The sequence below is a fragment of the Myotis myotis genome, unplaced genomic scaffold, assembly GCF_014108235.1.
Source record: "Myotis myotis isolate mMyoMyo1 unplaced genomic scaffold, mMyoMyo1.p scaffold_m19_p_3, whole genome shotgun sequence".
Classification (NCBI taxonomy): domain Eukaryota; kingdom Metazoa; phylum Chordata; class Mammalia; order Chiroptera; family Vespertilionidae; genus Myotis; species Myotis myotis.
This window is the reverse complement of record NW_023416335.1, coordinates 109,425,342-109,439,565: the sequence shown is the minus strand read 5'-3', so window position 1 is coordinate 109,439,565 and position 14,224 is coordinate 109,425,342. Positions and strand designations below refer to the sequence as shown.

Genomic DNA, 14,224 nt, shown 5'->3' with positions numbered 1-14,224 from the left:
TGCTCAGTTAACTGCACAGGAAATTATAATTTATTTGTCTAATAGTAATCACTAAAATGCTGCAGAAAATTTTCTGGCAATTTCTTTAAAATTAAGTAGCACAGAATGGGATGTAAGTTCTTTCCTTGTAATACTGTAGAAATGCTTTTCATTAAGAATTGAGGTTAAGCCCTAGCCAGTTTGGCTCAGTGGATAGAGGTCAGCCTGCTGACTGAAGGCTCCGGTTTGATTCCGGTCAAGGGCACATGCCCCGGTTGCAGGCTCCATCCCCAGTAGGGGGCATGCAGGAGGCAGCCAATCAATGATTATCTCTCACCACTGATGTTTCTATCTCTCCCTCTCCCTTCCTCTCTGAAATCAATTAAAACAAAAATAAAGAAGTGAGGTTAAAACAGGCCTAACTTTCAAGTCACTAGTCATCAAATTTGCTGATCTGTATCTCCAATTAATCCTAAGACAAATTTTAAAAGATGTTTTTCAAAAGCATCAATAAAAAGCTACAACTAAAAACACTGTACATTACCTATTTTTTTCACAACAGAAACTACCAATCCTACTAGGTCCACCTCAGAACAATGTGGTTGGAAGCCTGGATTTAGTAATTGGCTGAAGGAAAGGGGATCCCTCGGCTGATAAACTTTGAACAGGATTTCATCTGAAGCCTATAAGAAAAAAAAAATCAGCATGTGAAGATTCTATAACTCATAGGCATTTATCAAAATTGAAAAATTACAATAAGAAGTACTTACTGGTATTTGCTGAAATTGAGTGTTTTTGGTTGCTGTTAACTGTATATTAGCTCTTCCAGATTTAGGTTTAGATTTTGATGTTGCAAGATGATAGATTCTGTATCTCTTTCCCTCTGTTAGCAGGGAATATAAATCTGATGATGGACGCCAGATACTTAATATAACTATTCAGATAAAGAGGAAAAAGACTAAATGAAAAAACTGATAATCATTAAATTCTTGCTTAAAAATGAATACTGAAGGGGAACAAAATCACAGAGTCAAGCATGAGAAGGACACAATGCACTGTTACTGGTCTGACAATGGAGAAGGCCACCACGTGAGAAAGAATGCAGGAGGCTGCTAAAGCAGAGTGTCCTCTGGTGACAGGCAGCACAAGAAACAGGGAATGCATTCTGCTAAGAACTGTAGTGAGCTTGGAAGAGGAACTGGAACATGAGATAATGCAGCCAGCTGACACCTGGATTTCAGCCTCATGAGACACTGAGCAGAGAACCCCATCAGTTCCTTCCAGACTTCTGATCTACAGAACTGTAAGATAACAAATGAATTTTACCCAGGACAGAAAAAACTAGTGATCCAAGCAGGTGGACTGGAAGGCCTAAAAGCCCTTCCCTGTCACTGTTTCCCCAAAAGGATTTGGTCTTTTCCCAATGGACCAGCCAGAACACTTTATTTAGAATTAGACACTAAAGCAACTGTCACACTAAGTTTGGTAACTTGACTCTGGGAAATCTTTTTTGTTCCCTAGCTCAGCCTAAAAGAGGGACCCGGACCAGATTCCAGCATCTGTGGAGACCAGGGAAGCCCAGGATCTTCTGGGGGTGAAGGTGAGACCTGCAGTGCCCTCTTTGTCCTGCCTGACTCTCCTCTAACCCAGAGGCCGCCTTAGGACCGGACCCAGTGGATGCAGGCTCCTTCGCTTCTGCTTGGTAAAAAAAATTTGGTCACAAGTTATGAAGAACCATACAGCTAGTGAAAACGTTCACTTCCGCTTGCTAAGGAGCAGCTCTTTGATTTTGATATTTTGGAACTTTTAACAGTTACAAAAGGACTGAAAACCACAGCTGTCTTTTGGGGGCCACTTTGGAGGACGTGAAAACAAAGAGATGTGAGGCTGGAGGAAATAGCCAAAAAGAGAGAGACAGGAAAGAGTAGAGAATGACAAAGAAAAAGGGAGAAAGTAGGGGATGGAAGGGAAAGGAGCTGGGTTTCAGTCTATGGGCCTGGGGACCACAGCTTCTCACTGTGAACGCTCCCACCCTTTACTGATCTGCCCCAGAATCCGGTTCCACTAGGAATTGTAAAGCTGCTGGCCAGGCATTTGTTCCTGTAGTTTTCTTTCTTGGTTTGCAAGGAGGGGTAAGGTGGGTTATGTTGGTTTCCATGTGAGTGGAAGCCAAGTCTGGAGCCTTGTTGGCTCCCTTGGAGATTATTGTCAAGTAGAGAAACACATAAAAGCTTTGGGGCATATGTAACTTTGTTAAAAATTTCTACTAAATTAAAAATAAAATTTTCTACCTTAAAAAAAAAAGGATACTGATAACAACTAATATCTAAGAATTCCATCATCATTTTGTGAGCACCGATACATAATTTTTGCTTCTCTATGCACTAACTTTACACTTTATCTAGCACTTGAAATCACTTTTATAATATAATACTTTAACTTAAAACTAATAAAAACAAGTAATTTACATACTGACCAGAATCTTTCTCTTTTTTCTCATAGCTTATGATACGCAACTTCCACACAGCTGTAACGTCCCTTGATAACATTTGCTCTTCTTTCTCAGCAGATTCCACAGCCTTCCGGAATTCCAACTGGATCTGTGCTTGCTTCTTATTATTCAACATCTGTCTGTGATTATTCAAGGCTCTTAACTGCTCGTCACTAATATAACCCTGTGATTATTTAATATATGAAGGCAGATAAGGTTGGAATAAAAAGCAAACAAAACACCTCATGTACTGTAAATGAATCTCTTTAAGTGGGGGTAAAATACAACAGAGTTGAGTTCACTTTAAGAGTGTGACAATATAAAAATTGAGATTAATGTACTCATCACATAACAAATATGTTCTGGTGTCTTAAACTGTTTACTAATCTTTGTGACAAATTTCCCCTATTTATAAATGTACTCTAACAATCATATCTATCAATATGGATGACATTATAAATGGCTAACATGCAAAGGCTCACTCTATTTGAGAAATGGATCTATGTGTGATAAATGTATTAATTTATTTAATCCATATAATAACCCTATGAGGTAGGTACTGTTATTGTTTCCATGTTGTAGGTGATGAAACTGAGGTGCAGAGAATAAATAACTGCAGAGGCACATAGGTAGGGTTAGCTCAAGAACCCTCATTCTTAGCTCCCATAGTATAATTTCATGAACTCCCTGGAACAGTAGATACAACTTAAAACAGACACGTCCTAGCCCTGGCCAGCTCAGTTGGTTACAGTATGGTCACAATGTGCCAAGGTTGAAGGATCAAGCTCTGGTCAGGGCACATACAAGAATAAACCAATGAATGCCTAAATAGGTGGAACAACAAATCAGTATCTCTCTCTCTCAAAGTCGATTAAAAAACAAAACACGCGCTACAAGCACTTCTCGCTGCCTCCACACTTTTCTTCAATCACTTCACCAAAATGCTGTCTGTACTTCTTGGGAATCTCACCCAGTGTAACAAGAATGAATGAATGAATGAATGAATGAATGAATGAATGAATGAATGAATGAAAAATAAAATAAAATAAAATAAAACAGGAAACGGAATCCAACATATAACACACTAGACTACTACTGCCTTACGAATATTAATTTGGTCTACATGGGGAAGGGACACTTGAACTCTCTGTACCCTGCAAAGGGGCTAAAAATGAAGAGAATGTTTAAAACATGAATTAAAAATAAATCTGTGATTTCCAAAGTCCCACAACATTAGCATTGTCACAGAAAACAAATCCTTTTGACAGGGTATTTTATAAAATGATGCCTATTTTTCCCTCTAAGAATTACAGTGATAACTTGATCTGAGTGAAACCTCAGAATCATAAAATCAGAACCTTATAGATAAGCCCCTCTCAGTCATCCCCTTGATAGAAGGTAGAAAGAAACCCTAAGAGATAAATCACTTGTCCAGTTACAAAGATCAGGGCTAGGTCTAGAATTTAGTCTTCCAACTCTTATTCTGCTCATTACTTCCTCCTTATAAATAAACTAGTGGCCTGGTGCACGAAATTCATGCATGGGTGTGTGTGTGGGGGGGTGTCCCTCAGCTAGGCCTGCACCCTCTCCAATCTGGGATATCCTTCTCACAATCTGGGACCGCTGGCTCCTCACCTGCCTGCCTGCCTGATCACCCCTAACCACTCTGCCTGCTGGCCTGCTCGCCCCCAACTCCCCCCCAACTGGCCTTCTCGCCCCCAACTGCCCCACCCCCGCTGGCCTGCTCACCCCCAACTGTCCCCCCACCAGCCAGCTCACCCCCAACTGCCCCCCCGCCAGCCTGATCGCCCTCAATTGCCACCCCCTGCTGGCCTGCTCGCCCTTAACTGCCCCTCTGCTGGCCTGCTGGCCCCCAACTGCCTCCCCCCTCCACTGGCCTGATCACCCCCAACTGCCCTCCCCTCTTGGCCTGATCGCCCCTAACCACCTCTACCTTGACCCCGCCACCATAGCTTTGTCCAGAAGGATGTCCAGAAGGTCTCCCGTTCTAATTAGCATATTACCCTTTTATTAGTATCCTATCTAATAATAGACAAACATGGTAATTAACCGTACCTCCGACACACTTCCCATTGGCTAATCAGGGTGATATGCAAATTAACTGCCAACCAAGATGGCGGCCGGCAGCCAGGCAGCTGAAGCGAACAGGAGGCTTGCTTGCTCCAGTGATGGAGGAAGCCAAGGTTCCCCGCCTGCTGCTACCGGCCTCTGAACTGCACTCTAAGAAACAATTGCAATTATAGAAGCTAAACAAACCCCAGAAATCTGCTTTCAGCCAGCTGGGCCTCAGAGCTGGAGCTGAAACAGTGTTTCAATTATAGAAGCCAAACAAACCCAGATACCTGCTTTCAGCAGCCAAGGTCTCAGAGCTGGAGCCGAGCCTCAGAGCTAAAGCCGGCTCACAGCTCCAGTGACAGTTATAGAAGGTAAATAAATCCCAGAATTAAAACAAAAAAAAAAGGAGAGGTTGGGAGCTTCAGTCACCCGCCAGCCTGAAAACGGCCCTCAGCCCCTCACCCAGACTGGCCAGGCACCCCAATGGGGACCCCCACCCTGAAGGGGCTGTGACCAGCTGCAAACAGCCATCATCCCCTCATCCAGGCTGGCCAGGCACCCAAGCGGGACCCCCACCCTGATCCAGGACACCCTTCAGGGCAAACCAGCCGGCCCCCACCCGTGCACCAGGCCTCTATCCTATATAGTAAAAGGGATATGCAAACTGACCCTAACATCAGAAGGACTGGGAATGACTGGTCACTATGACACATACTGACCACCAGGGGGCAGATGTTCAATGCAGGAGCTGCCCTCTGGTGGTCAGGGTGCTCTCACATGGGAGGAGCTCTGCTCAGCCACAAGCTAGGCTGATGGCTGCCAGTACAGCGGTGGTGGTGGGAGCATCTCCTGCCTCCTCAGCAGTGCTAAGGATGTCCGACTGCAGTTTAGGCCTGCTCCCCGCTGGCAAGTGGGCATCCCCTGAGGGTTGCCGGGCTGCCAGTGGGATGTCTGATTGCCAGCTTAGGCCCAATCCCCAGGGGAGCAGGCCTAACCCAGCAGGTGGTCATCCCCTGAGGGGTCCCAGACTGCGAGAGGGCACAGGCCGGGCTGAGGGATCCCCCCTCCCCCCCGAGTGAACAAATTTTTGTGCACCGGGCCTCTAATAGATTCTATAAAAGGATACCAGCCTAATAAATATTTCATTAAAATTTGTGATGAAATTAAAACTATCTTCATGATAACTCAGAGAAAGCAAAGGCTTCAACATATATAATAATATAAGTGATAGACACAAATAATGTTTCAGGAAAGAAAAATAAAGCCTTAATTTACAAACTTGTAGCAAGTACACTCACAGGCTTTCAAACCGAACTCACTTTTCATCGGGAGAATTTGAGTTGTACCTTTTGGGAATGCGAGGGAATTCTATTCAGAATAGCACTGCTTACTCTTCTAGTGGAATATTGTTTATTTTGTAGTCCCGTTATTTAAGAAACTTAAAGCTATATACAAGATTTATTGTCATCAAATAAATGAGATTAATCAATAAACAAAAATAGTTTTTCTAAAATTTCTCATCTCCTTCCTATCTAGCAAACTAACCCTTGCATTAATTAGATACCTGGTGTCTAAAAATTTTGGAGGTATCTTACCTTAATATATGAAATGATGTTCTAATAGCAACTAACATTTATAAGAAACTTTAATAACAATACACTTTTACATATTACCTAATCTGATCCTAAAACAACTTATTTTATGACCATTTTATAACTATTTTATGCCTAACTTGCTTGGCTAATAAATGGCAGAGCCATGATTCTAAAGCCTATGGTATTTCTAACACAGTTCAGTGCTTCTGCACTTGTCCATTTAAGTACCCTTGAAATAGAGAATTATAAAATAGACTCTGGGAAGGATTTGAGAAGAGCTGAGAACATGGGAACTAAGATATTTGTTTCATCTTAAAAGTAAACAAGTTTTGTGTGTATTTTAAGCCACATTTATCCTATATAATAAATAGCTAATATGCAAATCGACCAAACAGCAGAACAACTGTTTGCTATGAGGCGCACTGACCATCAGGGGGCAGACTCTTAACACAGGGAGCTGCCCCCCTGGTGGTCAGTGAGCTCCCACAGGGGGAGAACTGCTCAACCAGAAGCCGGGCTCACAGCTGGCGAGCTCAGCAGTGGTGGTGGGAGCCTCTGCAGGTGGGTGGTAAGGAGCAAGGGGTCCCAGACTGCGAGAGGGATGTCTGACTGCCGGCTATCCCCCAAGGGGTCCCGGACTGCGGACCCCCCCACAGTGCATGAATGTTGTGCACTGGGCCTCTAGTTTAATATATAATAGTATTTTAACACTCCTATCTTCTATTTGATACAGAATTGAAGATAACATTCCTATCTTCTATTTGATACTATGGTTTGGCTCCTCACTGCAAATCCCGAATATGCATATGTTCTCTTTGAGAAATAGCATTTCAACACCCTGCTTCCCATGATGGCCAGAGAGTGCCCACATCTTTCACCTTAAGGCTTACTGTATGCCCTCTTCCTCTCTTACCTCAAGGTAACTGGGGTCTGGCACAGTCCTTACTGCTTCATAGAGCTCTGCACCATCCTGCAGAGCACAGACTTGTTGTCTGGTTAGTGGATGTGATGGTGTACATTGTTTTGTTATATTTTCTAGGAAAAAAAAGTATTACTAATTAGCTAAACCACAAAGTTCACAGTGCTGAAAACAATACAACCAAGCAAAAAACACACAAAGAAGGGAGATTAAAAAATACCTTTTTATCTGCTAAAAGTTTTCTAGGAAAATGCGAAGCTACTGTATTCATGGTTTAAAAATTATCAAAGAGTTTACTTGATTAGAGTAATTTGTAAATTATAAATAATTTCATGATTTACTTAATCATGAAAACAGCATGAGCTAGTAATATGTTAAGCACATAAAATTTTGAGTCTGCTTTTTTTGAGATTTATATATAATATGATGTTAAATAATATAGAAAATTATGAAGAAAAGCAGAACATAAAGTTACAGCAATAAAAAAGGTAGTAAAAAAGTAAATTTCCTGTCCTATAAGCAAAAACACTATGATTTTTACAATTAAAATTGATGCCACAGGGAAAACAAGTTCTAACTCCAAGTATAATAATGTAAAGCCCAACAACTACAATAAGAAGAAACGCAAAAGTTATATAGTAAAGATAAGGACACTGAAAAAAAAGAATGACAATGGCTTAGGGCCATGGTCAGCAAACCGCGGCTCGTGAGCCACATGTTCTTTATATTCACTATTAGAGGCCTGATGCACGAAATTCGTGCAAGAGTAGGCCTTCCTTCCCTGGGCTGCTGGCACTGGCTTCCCTCTGGCACCCAGGACTCAGGCTTCCCTTGTAGCCCCGGCGTTGACCAGAAGGTTGTCCAAAAGGACGTCCAGTCTAATTAGCATATTATGCTTTTATTATTATAGATACTGTGCACTAGATCTCTGGCTTATTTACTCCTTATAAGTTTGTACCTTAAACACCATCAGTATTATTGCCCCACCCCATCCCCGGTAACAACCATTATACTCTCCTTTTTTTTTACAAGTCTGCCTTTTTTATACTTCTCATATAAGTAATATCATACAGGATTTATCTAGGGAAAAATAATTTGATAGTTTTTCCCCTCACTGCTATTTTTTCTCTAATGCCAAAAAAGGGACTATAAATGCTTTAGTACTGAAGCTTAAGAGGGAGTTTATTTAAGATTTCTGAATAGTGCTGTGGGTATGTCATGCATTATTGCCTAATGACAATTACAAGTATTTAAAAGCTCAGTGTGTTGAATAAAAATGTAATAATTTGGGGTCAGTTCAATGCTTATCCATACATCTATGTAATATTTTTTTAAAACAGAAAAAAGTTGATTCAGAATTAGAAAAAAAAATCTATTACTTAAAATAAAGACAATTCACCTAATTATAAAATTTAAATTAGAAGCCTCCAAAAACTCTAATAAAAACACTTTTCATATAAATAAACTTGTAATATACAACTCACTTTACCTTCATGCTCTTCAAATTCTGCTTGAATTTTAGTGAATAAGGCTTCTAGTTTCCTTTGTTGAGCCTCTGCATATTTTGCTGCTTCCTTTTCTTCTTCTCTTTCATTGCGAAATATGTATAATCCAGACGATGTCTTCTCCATCCACTGTAATAATACATAAAACGGAAATACATGGTAAGGAGGAATCATTCAAATTAACTTTCTCAAAAGAGAAATATAGAGTAAGTTTCAAGAATATGTCATACCTGCATAGGGTATGCTCTTTGAATAACTACATCAACACAGCCAACATTTCCTCCATCACTGAAAAGTGATGACAAGGGGAGAGGAAAAGGTCTAGGGTCTGGAGAGAATCCAAGCTTGGCATATCAGCAAGCAGGCCGGGTACTGTTTGCAGAAATCTAGACAAATTAAGGAATACATCAATTTACAGGTTAAATAATATTCCGTTCTATTTCACATTTCATAATATTTTCATTCTTTTAGGATTGCTTTATTATCCTATATAATAAAAGCCTAATATACTAAGTGACTGTTTATTCAACCATTCGACCAGGTGCTTTGAGGCACACTGACCACCAGGGGATAGACACTCCGACCAGTAGGTTAGCTTGCTGCTGGGGTCCAGCTGATCAGGAATGGGCGAGACAGGCCAGACACACCCTGGAGCCCTCCCACGGTCCCTCCCTGGCCAGCCAACCTCCTGTGGTCCCTCCCCAGCTGGCCAGCTCCAATTGGCTCCTATCGGGACTGGGCAAGATGGGCCAGACACACCCTGGAGCCCTCCCACGGTCCCTCCCAGGCTGGCTGGCCGGTCCTGATCACCCTGATGAAAACTGGGCGAGATGGGCTGGACACGCCCTGGAGACAACCTCCCATGGTCCCTTTCTGGCCTCTAAAATATTTCTTCTAATTAATTTCCTTTCAATGTACATGAATCCGTGCACCAGGCCTCTAATACTTTATAAAGTGTCATGAAGGTAAATAAGAAAGTGAATAAGGGAAAAACTGTATGAAAGTAAAAATACTTTCAACATATAGTATCTTAAAAAACTGTTCACAAAACAGACTCATAGATACAAAGAACAAATTGATGGTTGCCAGAGGGGAGGGAAGTTGGCTGAAAAAAGGGAAGGGATTAAGAGGTACAAATTGGTAGTTACAAAATAGTTATACAGTGGGGCCTTGACTTATGAGTGTCCCGACTAACGAGTTTTTTGAGATATGAGCCGTCTCTCGGCCGATTTTTTGTTTTGAGTTGCGAGCTAAAATTTGGGTTATGAGCCAGCTTCAGATACCCCACCGCTAGTTGGCGCAGCGAACGTCACAGTGAACGCCACATCAGCCCAGCATCACGTGTCTCACTCGTTCACTTTTTGATTTGACATACGAGTAATTTGAGTTACGAGCTCCGTCACGGAACGAATTAAACTTGTAAGTCAAGGCCCCACTGTACTGTTATAAAATACAGCATAAGGGATACAGTCAATAATAACATAATAACTGTGTATGGTGCCAGGTGAGCACTGGAAATATCGGGGGGAACACTTTGTGAAGTTCATGATTGTCTGACCACTGTTCTGTACACCTAACAATAATATAACATTGAATGTCAACTATAATTTTAAAGTTAAAGAAATTCTTTTAAAGAGAGAGATTAGTAATGGAATGAGGGAAACCTATTGCACAATGTCCAGAGAGTGCACAGCAGAGTTAAGGGAGGCTTTTTTCCCCCCTTTTTAGGTTGAGGAAGACCTGTGGGTGTTTGAAAGCTGAGGACGGGCACTGCCAACAGATGAGTAGGCTGGTGATGAAAATGCTCTAAAACTGATTGTGGTGATGGTTGCACAACTCTGTGACTAGACTTAAATCACAGAATTGTCACTTTCAGTGGGTGAATTGCAAAGTGTGTGAATTACACTTCAATAAAGCTGTTTTTTCCCAAAATTATTTATAGTGCCATGGAGTCCTAATGTTGTATAAATATGACTACAGGAATACGTTGTTTCATTGCACTATGATTTATTACACTTCACAGATACTGTCTGTGTATTTTACAAACTGAGGGTTGGTGGCAATCCTGCATCAAGTGTGTCGGGGCCATTTTTTCCAACAGCACTTGCTCACTTCGTATCTCTGTCACATTTTGGTAATTCTCACAGTATTTCAAACCTTTTCATTTTTATTATGTATGTTATGGTAATCTGTGATATCTGAGAAACTGCTTGTGAAAGGAAAAGCCAATCCATGTGGCAAACTTCACTGTTGTCCTATTTTAAGAAATTGTCGGGAATTACAACTGAAATACGAAAAGACTTCCTGAATAATCAATGAAAAACTCACAGGAGAACCCTGATATGCAAGAACCAAAGGTGGACACCACATAGAGACTGGTAGGAAGGGTGGAGGCATGAAAGGGCTAGCTGGGCACCCACAGATGGCAACTGAAGTCCCAGAGAGATATCTCAGCTCGGGGGGGGGGGGGGGGGGGGAGGGGGTGTGTGGTGCCACTAAGAACTCTGGGATCTAATCCCGAAGCTGGGCTTCCAAGCAGAGAGCAACAAATCTGAGGAAGGTACCCACATAACATCTAGCTGTGAAAAGCAGTGGGGTGCTGTCTGCCAGGGAGTGGCAGCTGAAAGTTCAGGCACCCTCTTAAAGGGCCAATGCACAAAAATTCCCTGTAGAGCTATTCACCTTGTGCTCTGGCAGAGGGAGAGTGAAGTAGGCTGGAGCTGTGAGAGCAGAACCCAGGACTGGGGACTCAGGACTTGGAGGATAGAGCTCAGAAGGCAGTCACCCCAAGTTTCCTGGGATGAGCCATTCCCTCACACAGTGGAGGACATCTTTCCCACATAGACATCTGCCTTGCCTGGGGGGAAGACAGTCAACACACCCTATGTAACAATTAGCCTCCAGGCAGAAGCAACTGCCCCACCCTATTGAAAAAACTCACCACACCTGAGGATGACTGCCTGGGGGCAATTCAAGTTGGAATCCTATTAGTCTGTAGACAGAGTGTCTCTGGAGGCTTTGAGTCTTTGCCTGATCCAATTAGTCAGAAACAGCGTTTAACACTGTCCTGCGCTAGAGATTGAGAGGTGTAGAGGATCTACCTAATACATAGTCACAAACCCGAACAGACAACCGAAATGAGGAAACAAAGAAACAACCCCCAAATGAAAGAACTAGAGAATTCTCCAGAAGAAGAGATAAATGAAGCAGAGATAAAAAATTTATCTGAAACAGAGTTCAGAGTAATGATGGTAAAAATGCTCAACAGCATGAAAAAAGATATAGTAACTATGAAAAAAGAACAGTCTTAGATTAAGAATGACATAACACAAATAAAGAACACATTGGAAGGAATACACAGCAGACTGGTGGAAACTGAGGATCAAATCAGTGAATTAGAAAACAAGAGTTGAAAATATCACTCAATTAGAGAATCAAAAAGAAAAAACAATTAAAAAACAGGACAGCTTAAGAGAGCTGTGGGACAAAGTGAAAGGTAACAATATTAGAACAGTAGGTGTGCCAGAAGAGGCAGAAAGGGAGAAAGGAATAGAGAAGGTGTTTGAAGAAATAATGGTAGAAAACTTCCCTAACCTGGTAAAGGAAAAAGTCACATAAGTTCAGGAGGCACAGAGAACCCCAAACAAGAAAAACCCAAATAGGCCCATGCCCAGACACAACATAATTAAAATGCCAAAAATTAAAGACAAAGAGAGAATCTTAAAGGCAGCAAGAGAAAAGAAAATTGTTACCTACAAAGAAGTTCCCAGAAGGCTGGCACCTGATTTCTCACCAGAAACTCTACAGGCCAGAAGGGAATGGCATGAAGTACTCAAGGTAATGGAAATCAAGGACCTGAGACCAAGATTACTATATCTAGCAAGGCTATCATTCAAAATATTTGGTCAAATAAAGAGCTTCCCAGACAAAAAAAAAAAAAAAAAAAAAAAAAAAGGCTAAAGGAGTTCATCACCACCAAGCCAGCATTACAAGAAATGCTAAAGGGATTGCTGTAAGAGAAGAAGAAACAGAGAGAGAAACCTAGCCATACAGAATTAAAATGGCTATAAATAAGTACCTCTCAATAATAAACCTAAATGTAAATAGATTAAATGCTCTAATCAAAAGGTAGGGTAGCTGAATGGATACAAAAACATGACCCAACTATATGCTATCTACAAGAGACCCACCTGAAAATAAAAAACACACACAGGATGAAATTGAAGGGCTGGAAAAATTTTTTCCATGCAAATGAAAAAGAAAAAAAAGCTGGAGTAGCAATACTCATATCTGACAAAATAGACTTCAAAATGAAGGCCATCACAAGAGACAGCAAAGGTCATTACATAATACTAAAGGGATCGATCCAACAAGAGAATATAACCCTGGTAAACATTTATGCACCCAATATAGGTGCATCTAAATATATAAAAAAAACTTCTAGAGGACTTTAACAGAGAGATCAACAACAATACAGTCATAGTAGGGGACTTTAACACCCCTCTGACTTCCCTGGACAGATCTTCCAGACAAAAACTTATCAAGGAAACAGAGACTCTAAAGGACATGCTGGCTCAGATGGATTTAATAGACAGTTATAGAACATTTCACCCCAACACAGCAGAATATACATTCTTCTCAAGTGCACATGGATCATTCACAAAAGTATGGAGTTTCCTCAAAAAATTAAAAATGGAACTCCCATTTGACCCAATAATTCCACTTCTAGGAATATATCCCAAGAAATCAGAAACACCAATAAGAAAGGATATATGCACTCCTATGTTCATAGCGGCACAATTTACAATAGCTAAGATTTGGAAACAGTCTAAATGCCAATCAGCAGATGAGTGGATTAGAAAACTGTGGTACATCTACACAATGGAATACTACGCTTCAGTAAAAAAGAAGGAACTCTTATCATTTGCAACAGCATGGATGGACCTGGAGAGCATCATGCTAAGCGAAATAAGCCAGTCAGAGAAAGATAAATATATGATCTCATTCATTTGTGGAATATAATGAACAACATAAACTGATGAGCAAAAATAGAGCCAGAGGGGGGAAAATATAATGGATTATAATAGAAGTAATATATCTTTAATATTTCCTACAACTTTTGTGATATCATACTATATTAGTATAGTTTTGGTAATATTATTATACTAAAAATCCTCTTATTCTTAAAATATTAATGTTTATTGCATATAATATTATTATATGTAAGATCATTTTTCTTGAATAATTGGTGCTTACTGCATGTAACATTATCATATTTACAATAGTTTTTCTTGAGATATTAAAAAACAAAAAGAAATTGTCACATTCATCCAATCTTCAGCAACTACCACTTGATCAGTCAGCAGCCATCAGTGTTGAGGCAAGACCCTCCACCAGCAAAAAGACTTGCTGAAGGCTCAGATGATGGTCAACATTTTTAAGTAATAATGTAGTTTTAATTGAGGTATGTACATTGTTTTTCAGACAATGTTATTCACACAGAATAGACCACAGCAATGATTTTCAACCAGTGTGCCACGGCCCCAACAGGCACACTGATGTGCTGCAAGAATTTTTAAAACATGCAATACCTGATCACTTAGTCAGGGGCACTGACCCCTTTTTCCTTAGAGTGTCAAATAAAGAAATGAAAACAGCC

At 40.8% G+C, this 14,224-nt stretch overlaps 1 protein-coding gene across 1 annotated transcript in view; it reads right to left on the bottom strand.

The window, feature by feature from the left end:
* Positions 1-8,544: 8,544 nt before the first annotated feature.
* The window catches only part of BRCA2 (BRCA2 DNA repair associated), a 51,579-nt gene continuing 45,899 nt past the window's right edge, over positions 8,545-14,224 (bottom strand). Inside the window, exons 19-20 of the mRNA XM_036301153.1 lie at positions 8,796-8,951; positions 8,545-8,694 (exon numbers count right to left, since the gene is read on the bottom strand). Of these exons, the coding sequence (XP_036157046.1) occupies positions 8,919-8,951 (33 nt within the window). The 3' untranslated portion in view covers positions 8,545-8,694; positions 8,796-8,918. The remainder of the gene's footprint in view (positions 8,695-8,795; positions 8,952-14,224) is intronic.